Below are 15,239 nucleotides of genomic sequence, written 5' to 3'. Positions count from 1 at the left end.
ACAATCTGCTTTCCTTCCCCCTCTCCCAACACACACAATTTAATAGAAAACCATAGTTAACACACTATAAAAATGGCTTATTTCTCCCTGTACAATCAGCCATTCCACTGGGAATAATGACATTACTGTGGCATCATCACTTGGCTTTGAAGCTCAGGGTTTCTGGTTATTTATTAGCATTAAAACACAATGTCAGGTAGCCGTGCCAACTGTCATTGTAAATAGAACTGTGCTAGTTTGAAAAATCCGCCTGGCACACATATGCCAAAGTGAGCTACTCCAGCTAACAGGCTCCATTACAAACATACCCACACGTTATCTTATATAACTACTGTCTTTTATAATGTGATAGATCTGAGGTGAGGTACCGTTGTGCGGAAGGGAGGGAAGTTTGCTTGTCCTGCATAGCACAATTTAAAAAGTAATGGGCTAGATTGGCATTGTGCCATTCTCTTCAGTAGAGTTATGCTGCCTGGGGATATGTGGCAATATAAGAGAGGAATCAGTGTGGCAAAAGGTTGAAACAGAGGGATGGCAGAGAGCAGGTGGAATCCTGCCCACATTGAAGTTAACGGCAAAATATCTGCTGAGAACAATGTGTCTTGCATATCACCTGAGGTATCAAAGCACATGGCCCTGAAGCCTTTGTGCCTCATTTTCCCAACCAAGAGAAACAGCATTAATACCCATGTTGTAAGGCTTCTTGTGATCCTCAGATGGATTTGTTATTTGTTAATTAAGAGACCCTGATTCACCAAGGAGCATCAGCTCTCCATTCTCTCACCTTTGGTTCCTGGCAGGATCATCAAGGTATGTGAAGCAGGAAAAAGTACAATTGCGACATCCTCTATCCATAATGTTCACTAGTCATTAATTAACCTTTAACACCACCAAAGAGTTTTAACCAGTGCAGCTAAAAACCCTCTGTCCCTTTCAATTGCTCACTTTGTTTTCTGTCTCTTCTGATGTCATCATAGAATCTTCCCAACTACACAAGGTGTAAATTTCTAAAGTAAAAATAAACCAAAACAAACAGAAACATTCTTTTATCTCCCCCACACTTTGCCTTTTATTGCTTCTTTACAGTTGCTAAAGGAAAACTGAAAACGCTTATGTTTTCCATTTGCAGATCACCTTCTCTATATCCTTTTAAGTTCACTCTGCAGAGTTTGTGATGACTAGCTTGTCTTAGCTCTATATTTAAATCACTGATGACCCAGCCCTGCAATCCATAGTGAGCCTATGGAAATCCAGGGAATTACTAATGTAAGGATTACTCATGGCACTACCTCTTTGTCACCCGATAAGATCCCTGCACTTCTAATCATTTAAAGTATTTATTTCATGTTGTATAGAATCTTGAGGTTACCGATGGAAACACCTACTTCCCCTAACTGGTCTTTCAGCCTTCAGCAGTCAACCGAGCACTTGCTGATGGTTTGCTGAGAGCTGGCCGATCACTCAGAACACACCCCTGCCTCCCCCCTAAATGTCAACAGGAAATAGAGGAAAACAGAGTTAGATCTATGTAGTCGGCTGGTGCAGAATCATCCATTATTTTGGATGGATTGAAATTAGTGCATCCCTATTTAAGATTTATATCATCTTAATGTTATTATTTAATAATTTCATAATAATATCTACACATGCTATAGCACTTTCCATTTAAAAGGCAATTTACAGACATTGGTTAACCATCACAACATACTTCTAAGGTTGGAAATGGTAAGTGTTATTGAGCACACCTTCTAGACAGGGAGACTGCAGCAGAGTGATGAGGTGCCTTGATCAAACCCATATAGAGAATCTTTGAGCACTGAGCTACAAGTCAGTTCTAATCCCAGATCTGTCCGTCTCATGAGCAATACTGTCTCTCATGCTACACCTACACTATTGATTTTATTCAAAAAAGCCAGTGGTCTTTTGAAAAATCCCATAGAGCATCTACACACAAAATGCACTCTTTCAATATTTAATCAGAAGGCTGCAGCACTTTTCCCAGCTGCCCTCTTCCTCTCCCAGATGAGGAAGAGGGCCTTTTTCTGAAAGATTCTTTCTGGAAAAAAGTATGTAGACACCCCAAAGGCCCTTTTTTCAAAAGAGCAGTCCTCATGGTGCTGGATTTTTTGGTTCCTGGCCCATTCTTTTGAAAGAGCAGGGGCTGTGGGGACACTTTCTATCAAAAGAGTGGATTTACTTTTTCAATCCGCTTTTTTGAGGCTGCATTTACACTAGCAAGTTCTTTCGGAAAATCTGACCCCTTTTTGAAAAAACATGCAGTGTCTACACGCAAAATGTGCTCTTTTGATCTGAAATCAAAAGAATGCGGTTTTTCTTCCAGAAGCCCTTTTCTACTCCCGAATCAGGAAAAGAGCCTCCTTTCAAAAGCTTCTTTTGGAGAAAAAACATGTGTAGTTGCTCTGTGGGCCCTTTTTCAAAAGAGCAGTCTTCATGGTGCCAGATTATTTGATTCCTGACCCATTCTTTCTAAAGAGCAGGGGGCTGTGTGGACACTATCACAAGAGCAGATCAATCTTTTGATACCCTTTTTTTACATGAATATGTGCTCTTTTGAAAGAAGTTTATTTTTTTGGAAGAGATCTTCCAGAAGAACTTCTTTCGAAGGATTACTGTAGTATAGATGGGAGCCTCAATGTTTGTGTGTTTATCAAGTGAAAATGAAGAGGTAATCAAGAGTATTAATAACCAGGCCCAGATTCTGAAACATATTCATTTGCCCAACACCTACTGAAATCAATGGCAGGTACGTGCTTAACATCTCTGAGGATCTGAGCCCCGATCCCTAACTCAAAGGCTGACTTCTGGGTGACACAGCTACCTTGGATTGGAAGCTGCAGGTAATGAAAGCAATTGTGTGTGAGGGGCAGGGTGTGTGTGTGTATGTGTTTGCTCATGGGCATCCATTCATTCCTGAGCTGCAAAAACTTCATTCAGTCTCCTCGTTTGTGTGTGTGTGTGTGTGTGTGTGTGTGTGTGTGTGTGTGTGTGTGACTTGTTTCCATAGATGTTGAATTCTTCATTACAATAAATAAAAATCATAAAAATCATAACCAATCCTGGATGCCTAAATGCACCTGGAAATAATAAAGAACCAGCCTAGCTGCCTTGGAAGAAGGAGATTCCCTCAGGAATGACAATCACCAGTAGAAATGCAGCTACCTCCCACAATCAGAAAACCAGGGAAAAGAGAATGGAACAGCCAAGCAGGAGAGAAGATAAACAACTCATCTCAAGAAGCAGAAAATGCAAGTTTTAGAGAAGCTTGTGCTGGGAGAGAGGACAGCAGGAGAGCAGGCAGAAGCAAAGCATGTGCAAAGGAGCATTAGGAAGGGTAGGCGTGGAACACACAGACAGGCAGATGAAATGGGGGGCAAAATGAGGCAGCATGCTAACGGTTATAAAAAAGTCAAAACACTTATCACATTAAAGATGCCTAGAAATACTTTTCTAATATTACTTTTCCACTTAAGCAACTTCTGCAGTTGCCAGGGGGATCACAAATGGAAACATGGAGCAGGCAACAAATATTCCAGAAGACAACATCACCATTAAGACATGATTCCTGGTATGGCGCTCTGAGAATCCCTTCATACACATCCAGGCACGGAGGTTTCCCCAGACGCAAGACATATGAGATACTGAATTGATAAAGCTCCTGACTTCAGCTGGTGGCTTAGGAGAGTGTATAAAATGTGACTTCAGTGAAGTTGGGGGTCAGAATATGGTAATCCTGTGTCAGTATTATCTTTTAGGAAAAGAATCTAACTTGGGTAGCGTGTATTGATTAGACAGAGTTAGGCCCTGTAGGTAACATGACTCAGCTCCAGCCCTGCATTGGTGGCAGTTATCACATGGAAATGTCTCTACAGAGTGTTATGAAACATGGCATGCTACTTCACATGAGATTTCTAACAGTAACAGAGATTTCCTGTGGTAGTTTGTTCCAATGGCTAGTGGTGAATTTTCCACCTCTTGGGGCTTCAAAGCAAGATGGGGTGCCTTTCTGGAAGCTAGCCTTAAGGAGCTCAATCTTTAGTTTAACAAAGAGATGGGAAAAGGGAGACATGATCATAGTCCATAAGTACCTATATGGGGAACAAATATTTAATTATGGACTCTTCCATCTAAAACAGAAAGGTACAAAATGAGGCAGTGGCTGGAAGATGCAATTAGACAAATTGAGAGTAGAAATAAGGAATACATTTTAACAGTGAGGGTAATTAACCACTGGAACAACTTAAAGATCAGATGTTTTTTTTCTAAGAGATACGGCCCAAGAATTATTTGGGGGGGAAGTTCTACACCCTGTGTTATATGAGATATGATATTAGATGATCATAATAGTCACTTCAGGCCTACAAATTCATTTGAACATGAGCTAGATCAGGCATGCATGTGAATTAATTAGGTCATGTTTAACTTGGGCATTTACCTGTCCAGAAATTCTCTGACATGTTTTGCTTTTGCGATCTATTTCTATTTGCCATAGTGGCTTTTAAGGAACATAATTCAGGGTCTCTGAGAACATTTTCAAGCTGGTTTTCAAAGGAGATGATTCCATTGTGCAGCAAGGAATTTGAGCTCTCAGTTTGGGGTGCTCTGGAAATTAGGGATTTTAAAAGCCCTGAGCAGTGTTGACATCCTGAAACTTCTGTCCCTGCTTTGGACACCACCGGTACGTTACACCATCAGGGGATGAGTGGCATGCATTGCCCTGCTCTTGTTCCCTCCCAAATCCAGTTGGCTTCCATGGTGGGGACAGAGAACAGAAGAGTCAGCTTCATGTTGGATCAAGGTTCCTCCCAGTCAGAGAAACCTCAGCTACTACTGCAGGGCACAATTAAGGTCACTTTGACAAATTCAAAATGAGTTTTTTTTGTGGGTTGGGGCATGATCTGTCTCATGTAATGCTCAGAATAGTATAGGGTAGCATCAGGGATATTCACCTGCCAAATGAAACAGTGTGATGTGGAATTATTCATAACAGAATAACAAAAGGAATATCTGTAACTTTTATTAGTTAGAACCTACTACTGTTTTATCTTAGTGTGAGATGGGTTTGTACATTTGTGTGCCACTTGTGTACCGCTCTAGATCTGCAGTCAATAGTATGGATCCTCACTTCCCATGGTGTGGGCATGTTGCCCCAGTATTGACTTATGTGAAAAAAATTCCAACGTCAGTGATGTGAAAATTATCAGCCATGTAGACTATGTGTACTGTTGGACTGTAGGATCACAGCAAGCTTCTTTCAGCTAAATCGTTAACATTACTTACATTCCAGTCCCATTTCAGTGGGGAGGGATAACTTGCTGGCTACAGCATTGGTCTGCTAAACCCAGGCCTATGGGCTCAGTCCTTGAGGAGGCCATTTAGGGGTCTGGGTCAAAGAGATTTTTTTTTTTAAATATAATAAACCAAACTGTCAGGGATGATGCTTGATCCTGCCAAGGGGGCAGGGGAGTGGACTCAATGATCTCCCAAGGTCCCTTCCAGCTCTACGAGCTGTATATATATAGCTATATGCACACAACTTCATGACCTACACAGGGAGACATCATTCAAGACGAGGGCAGACATATGCTTTATGTTGTCACAGTGCAAACTCTGTGATGTCACAGTGCAAACTCTGCTCCCATTTACATGGCTTTAAATGTGGAGTAAATCCACAGAGTTACTATGGATTTCAAAAGCAGAATTTGGCCAGCAATACCTAAAGCAGCACTGCAATTGTAGAATTTACACCAAATCTTCAAAAGACTGGGCCCAGATTCTCCACTGCTGGATACAGGTTGAACCTCTCTAATCTGGCATCCTCAGGACCTGACCAGTGCTGAATGAGAGAATTTGCCAGACCACGTAAGCTCAATATTGTCTAGAAGCATTACCAACACTTCCACTGCTTACTGGGCTCTTAGAAGACATTACAGCTAAACAACAGCACAGAACGCTAAAAGCCAGGACTGGTGGCCCTAAACAAATTTTATAGAAGCATGGAAAACTTTGCCACACCCATAAATGGACATCAGGCCCATAAATCATGCCAGATGATGGCTGTTGCCAGATGAGAGTGTGCCGGACTAGAAAGGTCCCACCTGTATCAGAATAACTCAATGGATCTAAATAATTTTCCTGTAACTGAAGATCTATCTTTTGTAGTGTATTAGTGTCTATGAGTGATGCTTTTGTTGAGGGTCTTATATAATTTCTATTAGAAATCCCTATTGTCAAAGTAGGTACTTTATGAATCAGTCTTCACACTTTACTTTTGGGTGCAATGATGAGAAATTCCAGGAGATATTTCTTATTTAGCTAAATTATTTGCTTAATGATCAAGAGAGCACTCTGAAAAAACAACAGGAGCTCATCTTGTGAGGTTCTTTGCATGGAGGCCTTCACTGAGCAAGACATTTGAGCACATGTTCAAATTTAGAGAACAGGTAAGTACAGTCCCATGGGATGATTATCAAAGGGACTGGAAGTTTAGGAGAGCAGGAAGTTTCCTCAAGAAGACAATAGTAAAGTCCCAATTGCAAACTATCCTGATAAGGGAAGATGGGAAAACTAGTAAGAAACAAATTTGGCTCCATCAGAAATTCTTTAATTACCTGAGAATCAAAAGGTAATCCTACAAAGAGTAGATAAATGAACGGATTGCTAAAGATTAGAACAAAAGAATTCCTCAAGCATGTAGGGACAAAATTAGAAAAGCTAAGGTACAAAATGATTTACACCTAGCAAGGGACATAAAAGATATCATGAAGAGGTTCTTTAAATACATTAGAAATAAGAGCAATGAAGACTAGATCAAGCCTCTATTTAGTGGAAATATTTAGTGGCACTGAGGACATCAAGAGAGCTGGGTGAGTTGTTTAATGCTGATTTTGGTTCAGTCTTCACTGAAAAGGTTAATGGCAAGCAGATACTTAACACAATTGATGTTAACAAGGGAGAAGGAACACAAGCCAAACCAAGGAAAGAACAAGTTAAAGAATATTTAGCTTAGTGAGGTGTACTCTGATCTGAAGAAGTGGATCTGTCCCTCAAAAGCTCATCATCTAATAAATTATTTTGTTAGTCTTTAAAGTGCTACATGACGGCTTTTTTGTTTTGTTAGAATACAGACTAACACGGCTATCTCTCTGTCACTTCTCAGATCAGCAGGGCTTGATAAAATTCATTGTAGGGTACTTAAGGAAAAAGCTGAATCAATCTTGAAACAATTTGAAAATTCATGGGAAAGAGGTAAGGTCCCAAGAAACTGAAGAAGGGATAATATGGCACTCATCTTTAAAAAGGGAACAAATCAGCAGAGGCCATTTACTGGAATTATAAACCAGTCCACCTAACTAACACCTGGAAAGATACAGGACCAAACCATTAAACAATCAATTTACAAGCACCTACAGGATAATAGATTCTGAGGAATAGTCAACATGGATTGGTCAAGAACAAACCATACAGAGCAACCCATTTTCCTTCTTTCACAGGGTTACAGGCCTTGTGGATAGGGAGGAAGCAGTAGTTGTGACATATCTTGATTTTAGTAAGGTTTGTGATAAACTCACACGTGACAGTCTCAAATCTAGGAAAATGCAGTCTATATGAATTCACTATAAAGCAATTGCACGATTGGTTGAAAGATCATACACAAAGAGTAGCTATTACTGGTTTGATGTCAAACTGGAATGGTACACCTAGTGGGGTCCCTCAGGGTTGGTCTTCTGTCAGGTGTTATTGAATGTTTTTCATTAATAACTTGGATTATGAAGTATAGAATATGCTTATACAATTTACTGTAGACACCAAAATGAGAGGGTTTGCAAGCACTTTGGAGGACAAGATTAGATTTCAAAAAGACCTTGAAAAAACTGGAGAATCAGTCTGAATTCAACTAGTTGAAATTCAGTGAAGTCCAAAGTATTTTCCATATAAAGGAAAAATCCAATGTACAACTATATGATGCAATAACTGGTTAACTGGTAGTACTTCTGAAAAGCATCTGGAGGTTACAGTGGACTACACACTGAATGAGTCAGTGTGATGCAGCTCCAAAATGTCTAATATAATTCTGAGGGATACTAACAGGCATATTGTAAGACACAGGAGGTAACTATCCTGTTCTACTTGGCATAGTGAGGCCTCAGCTAGACGATTGTGTCCAGTTCTAGGTGCCACACTCTAGGAAAGATGTAGATGTATTAGAAAGAGTACAGAGAAGAGCAACAAAAATGATCAAAGGCTTAGAAAATCTGACCTATGAGGAAAAGTTTAACAAAACTGAGCATGCTTAGTCTTGAGAACAGAAGGCTGAAGAGGAAACTGAGATAGGTGAAGGGCTGTTATAAGGAGGATGGCAATCAATTGTTTGCCATGACCACTGAAGGTACGACAAGAAATAATGGCCTTAATCTGCGGCAGAGGAGATTTAGTTCAGATATTTGAAAAATCTTCCCAACTATCAAAACAAAAAGCAGTCAAGTAGCACTTTAAAGACTAGCAAAATAGTTTATTAGGTGAGCTTTCGTGGGACACACCCACTTCTTGGTCTGTCCCACGAAAGCTCACCTAATAAACTATTTTGCTAGTCTTTAAAGTGCTACTTGACTGCTTTTTGTTTTGATAGTGTATAGACTAGCATGGCATCCTCTCTGTTACTACTTCCCAACTATAAGGGTGGTTAAACTCTGGAATAGGCTCCTAAGGGAAGTCGTGGAATCCCAGTCATTGGAGGTTTTAAAGAACAGGTTGGACAAACACCTTGGCTGTGGTCACATTTGGCCAAAACTATGAAATGGCCATGCTAATGGCCAAATCGAAGAATGCTAATGAGGCACTGAAATGAATATTCAGCGCCTCATTAGCATGCTGCCAGCCGCAGCACTTTGAAAGTGCTGCGTTTCACTCCCGCATGAATTGGCTACACGGGGATCCTTTTCTAAAGGACCCTGCAGACTTCAAAATCCCCTTATTCCTATCAGCACTTTCGAAGTGTAGTGGCTGGCAGCATGTTAATGAGGCGCTGAGTATTCATTTCAGCACCTCGTTAGTATTCTTCGATATGGCCATTTCAAAGTTTTGGCCAAGTGTGGCCACAGCCAAGGTGTTTGTCCAACCTGTTCTTTAAAACCTCCAATGCTGGGATTCCACAACCTCCCTTAGAAGCCTGTTCCAGAGTTTAACCTTCCTTATAGTTGGGAAGTTTTTTCAAATATCTGAACTAAATCTCCTTTGCTGCAGTTTAAGGCCATTATTTCTTGTCCTTCCTTCAGTGGTCATGGCAAACAACTGATTGCCATCCTCTTTATAGCATTTATGTCATCCTGTTTCTAACATTTATACATATTAATTTCAGTGTCTCATTAGTATTCTTCGATTTGGCCATTAGACCATTTCAAAGTTTTGGCCAACTGTGGCCACAGCCCTTCAGAGATGGTTTAGGTTTATTTGGTCCTGCTGCAGTACCATGAAGATGCTTGATGACTTCTCAAGGTCCCTGCAGACCCTGCATTTCTATGATTCTGTGCTTAACATTTGTAGCATAAGGAGTCCTGACTGATAGATCAGGTCACAGTGCTCAGCACCTTGCGGCATCAAACCCTAGGAGGTTACCCACACAAATTTATTTATCCTTTCCACACTTCAGGGGTGTATGCACCTTTACCCAATTCCTAAGGCTCAAGATGCAACTCCATTAATTCAAACACTTGCCTGTACCCAAGTCATAGGGCTCCGATTGTAACTTCCTGCAGATCTGCAGTATCTTTGCCACTGAAAAAGCCTTACACAGTAATATTCTTATTGTCTATTTATTTCATGTTAAGCACACAGTGTCATGCTCACCAATCCTGATAAAGACAGGCAGACTTCCACACTTGGCCAGACAAAGCCAGTCTCTCTGGACGCTGGTTGCTGACCTCAAGGTCATACAGAGGGGTCTTGGCAGCTCTGGTCTTAGGCTGTGTCTTGGAGGTAAGTTTTTCACTTGGGACTTCTCCTCCTTCTTATTCTTGCTGGTCTTTTCCCTTTCTTTTCCTTCCTTCCTGTCTTTTTTTTCTTAGCCCCTCGATTATGTAGTGAATCTTGAGGCTTGCTTAGCTATACCTTGATCAATTATTTTAGTATAATTTTTACTAACCAATTGTAACCTACTGTAACAGAATTACCTAACCAATCAAACCCCACCACTTTAGTTGATTTACACCCAGTAAAAGTAATTGTACAGGGGACAGAAACAATTACAAACCAGACAGAGATCATACAGCTCACCAATAGGAAAGTGAAGACAATCATCACAGAATGAGGATTCCACAACTTCAGCTATTAGAGTTTTTTGCCAGACAAATGCTGTTAACTAAGTTTGATCTGCTTTTTTTATCAGGGTGCCATTAGGATAGGGTCTCCATCTAACAGAATGGTGTGACACTATTGTAACTAAATTTACGTGGAATTTGAGTACGTAACTCCAACTTTTACAGTTAATGGCTGCTGCTCTTCATTTTGGCTGCACAGGAAGGCTTTAGGCTATGATTATAGAAAAAAACACATTTATTATCTTGTTTCAAGGATAGTTGTACTTACAGATACTCTTTCACAACCTTTAGTTTCAAGATTATTTTGATTTGGATTAAAAATGAAGGTGTTAAGGTCAGAACTGTAAAACTAAATGTGTAATTACAACAGAAAGGAATGGGAATTAGTTGCCCCATCTGGCTCTTAGTCCATAAACAAGGTCTAAAATGGTCCAGATAGGGAAAGTCAAAGAAAGTAGGAGCTATATATGTTCAGTAAGTACTTCCCCATAATGTAATTTCAACTATGTATATTGCATTTTATTCCAAGCACACTGGAGTGCCTTAAACAGAGGTCAAGATAAACAGTGATTTGTGTTTGGAGACTGAAGTTCTCGCACCATTACAACATGCACATGATGACTATTCAAATTCCTCTCTCATTTACATCACAAGCGTCTCAAATGTGCCATGAAGGATATTTTCTTCTCCTTCAAAAATATCATCATTTGCTTAAAAGCTCATTAACAGGCTTCAACTTACTTTGAAATTTCCAGCCTCAAAACCCAAGAAATGTGGGGTCAAGGTTTCTACTCCATTTTTATCTTCTCATGTCACAGCTAGAGGTGGTACAGTTCAGGACAAGTACAGCACAAGCAGGGGCAGCTTCCTCAGCATTCAAGTAACAAGCCAGGGATGTGGCTCTAAAGTTAAGAAAGTAAATTATTCTCTCTGTCCCTTTGAGGATTGTCACCACAGCTGTCTATAGTGTCTTTGTAATGGGGGTAGTAACACTGCAAACACAGGATTGGACCGCCAATTTAATTTGCATAGGCCATAGACCAGCCATCAAATAGCCATGATTTTCAGTCCTGGTAGACATTAGCTAGACTAAAACAGCAAACTGTAATGTTGGTGAAAACTGCATGGAGAAGGCATTTTCAGCAGCTAGGATACACAGAACCCTGGATTGATTACAGACCTTTCTTTCCACCTTTATCAAAGGAAACCCCTTCTTCTCATCTTCTCAGAACGTTTTGTTTGACCGTACTGAAAATGCGCACTATATAAACTCCTGACACTTTACTTTTCCGTAACTTCACAGGTTCAAAACCCTGGAGAAATGTTAAGGAATAAAACCTCATAAAATCTTTATGAAATAGATGCACTTGATTATTCACATTTTACAGAGAGGGTAGGAAGGGAAAGAAAATGAAAGTGAATTGCTTAAGTAAGTGCAGCAAGCCTGAGGCAGAGCCAGGACTAGAGTCCATAATTTCTTGACTCCCCATCCTGGGCTTGTTTGGGAATTAATGCTGATGCTGCTAAGGTCTGAGGGTATCATCAAGCAAGTGGACACCTGTGGGACTGGGGTCACCAGCCCACAGAGTAGCATGCAACCCAAAAACTGCTCATACACCTTCAGACAGTGCCTCATTGTGCAGTAATGCCCATGCCAGAGAGAGGCAGCACAGGCACAGTCCCCGTTTCTGCACTGTTTTGAAGCCACCTCTCCATCTGTCTGGGACAGAAACACCACGGTTTGGCCAATGTGCATACATGTTTCTGCAGAGTTGCTTGGGTCTGAGGCCATGATGTTTGTAGTATGACTGCTGGGCTCCTGTAGCTCCCTGCCTGTTTCTTGTCTACAGGGCCGGCCCCTACACTTGCAGCCAGTAAGCATAGAGGAATTCGATTTTGGACGGTGGGTGAGGAAAGTCTTCCATGAGTACCTGCTCCTTTCTGGATCACACTGCCTGCAGAGTCTGTGATTGGCCTTCTGTGCCTCGCCCCGTCTGCCTACTGAGCATTCCAGCAGAGCATGTCGTGTGGTGACTGAGTGCACACAGCACATATCAGGGGGAACTGGGGATCCTTAGTGACAGGATTATCTCCACACCATGCTTAGTTCTCCTGAGGAGCCCTCCAGTGCAGTGATAACACTGGCAGGGTAAAGCCCAGCTCCTCCAAACCAACTGCCACAATCCTGCACATTTCACCTTTGCGAATAACTTTGGGCCCAAAGCAACACTCACTGAAATCAAAGGACGATCTTTTCCACACGTTTCAATGAACTTTGGCACAGGCAAGCCCTTGCTGCATTTGAGTAATGCTCTTGAACGAAAGGCAGTTATTCCCGGGCATTAAGTTACCCACATATGTTGGCAGGACTGGGGATGGCCTGGTTGTCTTCACTTTAGAATCCTAATGTCAGGACTCTATTACTCATTGTTGCAAAGTTATCCACATGGGAGCCATGTGTACAGAATGACATATTAAAAAGAAGTAAGTGTACACTTTTCTTATCCTGTGAATATAATCTTGGGGGGTGTGGGGAAAGTGATGCATGTTTTACAATTTTTTGTCAGCACCCCTGGGTACAGCTTTCAAGTTTAGCTGTAACACCAGCTCTCCGGAATCATTTTTAGACGTTTTGACAGGCACTTTAAATTAGCTTTTCTGGATTTATTTTGTAATAATCCCCGAGAAGGCATGAATTTTTACTCCTTGTTCCACTCATTTCACAAACATTCTGGGCAGGATTTCAATGGACATACACACTAGCTTAGAATTTGGCTCTTTGTTCAAAACAACTCTGCCCATATATCATATTTTCTTTATTTCTCTCCTATGTTCTTTATTACAATATATTGACATGAAAACAGGGTATTGGAATAGCTAATTGACACACAATGCAAGAGATGCCATTTAATAATTCTAACTTTATTATTATTACGGTCCCAATTGACTATCCATGCTTTTTATTCAATACATTCCAATCAGAAAACTTGTCAGACGGTTTGGTTTGATTTTGAAGTACGGACATCTTCTAATCTAAAGTTTTGCATCAGGATCTGTTAACCTGTTGTGTCACAGCCCTGCATTGTCCCTGGCCTTCTGTAGCCCCTCTGGCATTACCCACAGTACTAATACATTGTAAGATACAGCACCTGCCCTGAAAATGTTACAACCTCATGAACCAAGAACAATAATGATGACAAACAGAAGGAGGAGGGAAGGCAAAGTTAACAAAAATAGGGTCACAGATAAACCACTGCACAGCTTAATGGTTCCAAAGACTTTTCTTTTAAATTGAGAAATAAAATAAGATGCACCCAGAGATGTACAAGCTGTGGGCTAATTTCTAACGGCTGCTGTTCCAAGTGAAATCTAAAAAAGAAAATGAAGTCATAAAAATGACTTTTGGTTAAGCTTTTGAAAAAGCTTGAAAATGTGGGTCAAATTTCAGATGATGGTATTGCCATAAACCCGTGAGAACCAGCTTTATAATAAATCAGAGACAGCCAAACTTACTGACTCTCTGAGATGCATATAATAAACCTGAGAAGTTCAAGAGCCCAGCACAGCAGCCTGGGCTTGGGACTTCTGCATGGTCGTAGGGGTACAGGCTTCAGCCCTGCTCTTTCTGCAGCTCCAAGCCACCTCCTGCAGGGCTAAAGCCCTGAGCACTAGTAGGTGCCTCCCACAGTGCTGAGGTTTCTAGGCCTCCCACTCCCCACTAGGCAGAATCCTCTAGCCCCAGTATTCCACCACAGGGCAAAAGCGCTTATCTCCTCCTTTCCCATTGGTTAGGCGGAGACAGAGGAGCATGAGGGGGCTCCAAGAGCCACACTTCAACTGACAAAGAGCAGCATGCAGCTCACAAGCCAGTTGGCCACCCTGTACTATATGCAATAGCTCATCCTTGCTCTCTTTGGAGCCCAAGTGGATGTATGCCAAAATTTTATCTTCCGATAAAAATTGAGCATTTTAAATTAAAAGTTGAGGTTAAGTAACAACATAGTAAAATCACTTCTTATCTGATTACATGTCTAATTAACCTAGTTCATATGAAATACTCACACGGCCAGTAATTCTTGATCAAAGAACTCCCAGGTCATTGGGTTACTATTCTGTTACACGTACTTCATTCCTTTGCAATATTTTCCAGTGTTTTTAGTTGGTACAGTTTTTCAAATAAAACCAGAGAGCACAGCTCTAATTTTGACTACAGACACATGCTTGCTAGGTAGTTAACCTGAAAATAAACTATCAGATCATTTGTCATGATCAGAAGCATAGTTCACACCTTCAGGATTGCTGAAGATATGGCAAAGTGCAGGATATTTTCCTTTGCTTATTTCTTCATCTGCACGTGGTACCTTCTCATCTTTCCACAGACCGAAGGAATCAGATTTCCCTCAGCTCACTGAATCTCTGTTTTCTTGATCTTGGCTGCTTTCTGTGGCTAGTACCAAATAGTTTAAGCCTTCAGCATTTCTGGATTCCATTAAAGCTGCTGAAATAGTACTTTCTGAATCGGTACATGGGGCATCGCTGTCTGTATCTGAAAGAAAGGCTGCTGTTTTGTTACCAATTCAAATGCAACAGTAGAAGGCAAAGAGAGGATAAAGTGAATCTAGCAACCACAAAAGGCGTGACAGCTCGCATTTATTCTCTGTTGCAGTTTGCCTGCATTATATCCTGAACCAAAACGTTCATCACCACTGATGCTAAAATGGACAGAAATACCATTATAAATAAATGATGTGCCTTTCTAGCTAAGAAAGGCTGTGTGCATAAGGCAAGAATGTTTGCAACTTTTTGGACCCAGCTTCTAACCAGCTATTCTAAAATGGTCACACCAGCTACAAAGGTAAAGTAAAATATACAGATTAATACATTCTTCACTATGCGTCGAGGGGC

The 15,239-nt window shown here is 40.9% G+C and overlaps 1 protein-coding gene across 1 annotated transcript in view; it reads right to left on the bottom strand.

Moving 5' to 3' along the window:
* Nucleotides 1-13,164: 13,164 nt before the first annotated feature.
* The window catches only part of ROS1 (ROS proto-oncogene 1, receptor tyrosine kinase), a 97,433-nt gene continuing 95,358 nt past the window's right edge, over nucleotides 13,165-15,239 (bottom strand). The window contains 1 exon segment of the mRNA XM_074989117.1: nucleotides 13,165-14,880. Within this exon segment, the coding sequence (XP_074845218.1) occupies nucleotides 14,591-14,880 (290 nt within the window). The 3' untranslated portion in view covers nucleotides 13,165-14,590.

The sequence above is a fragment of the Carettochelys insculpta genome, chromosome 3 (assembly GCF_033958435.1).
Source record: "Carettochelys insculpta isolate YL-2023 chromosome 3, ASM3395843v1, whole genome shotgun sequence".
In the NCBI taxonomy this organism is placed as follows: Eukaryota; Metazoa; Chordata; order Testudines; family Carettochelyidae; genus Carettochelys; species Carettochelys insculpta.
Note: the sequence above shows the minus strand (reverse complement) of the source record. Positions and strands in the feature narration are given on the sequence as shown.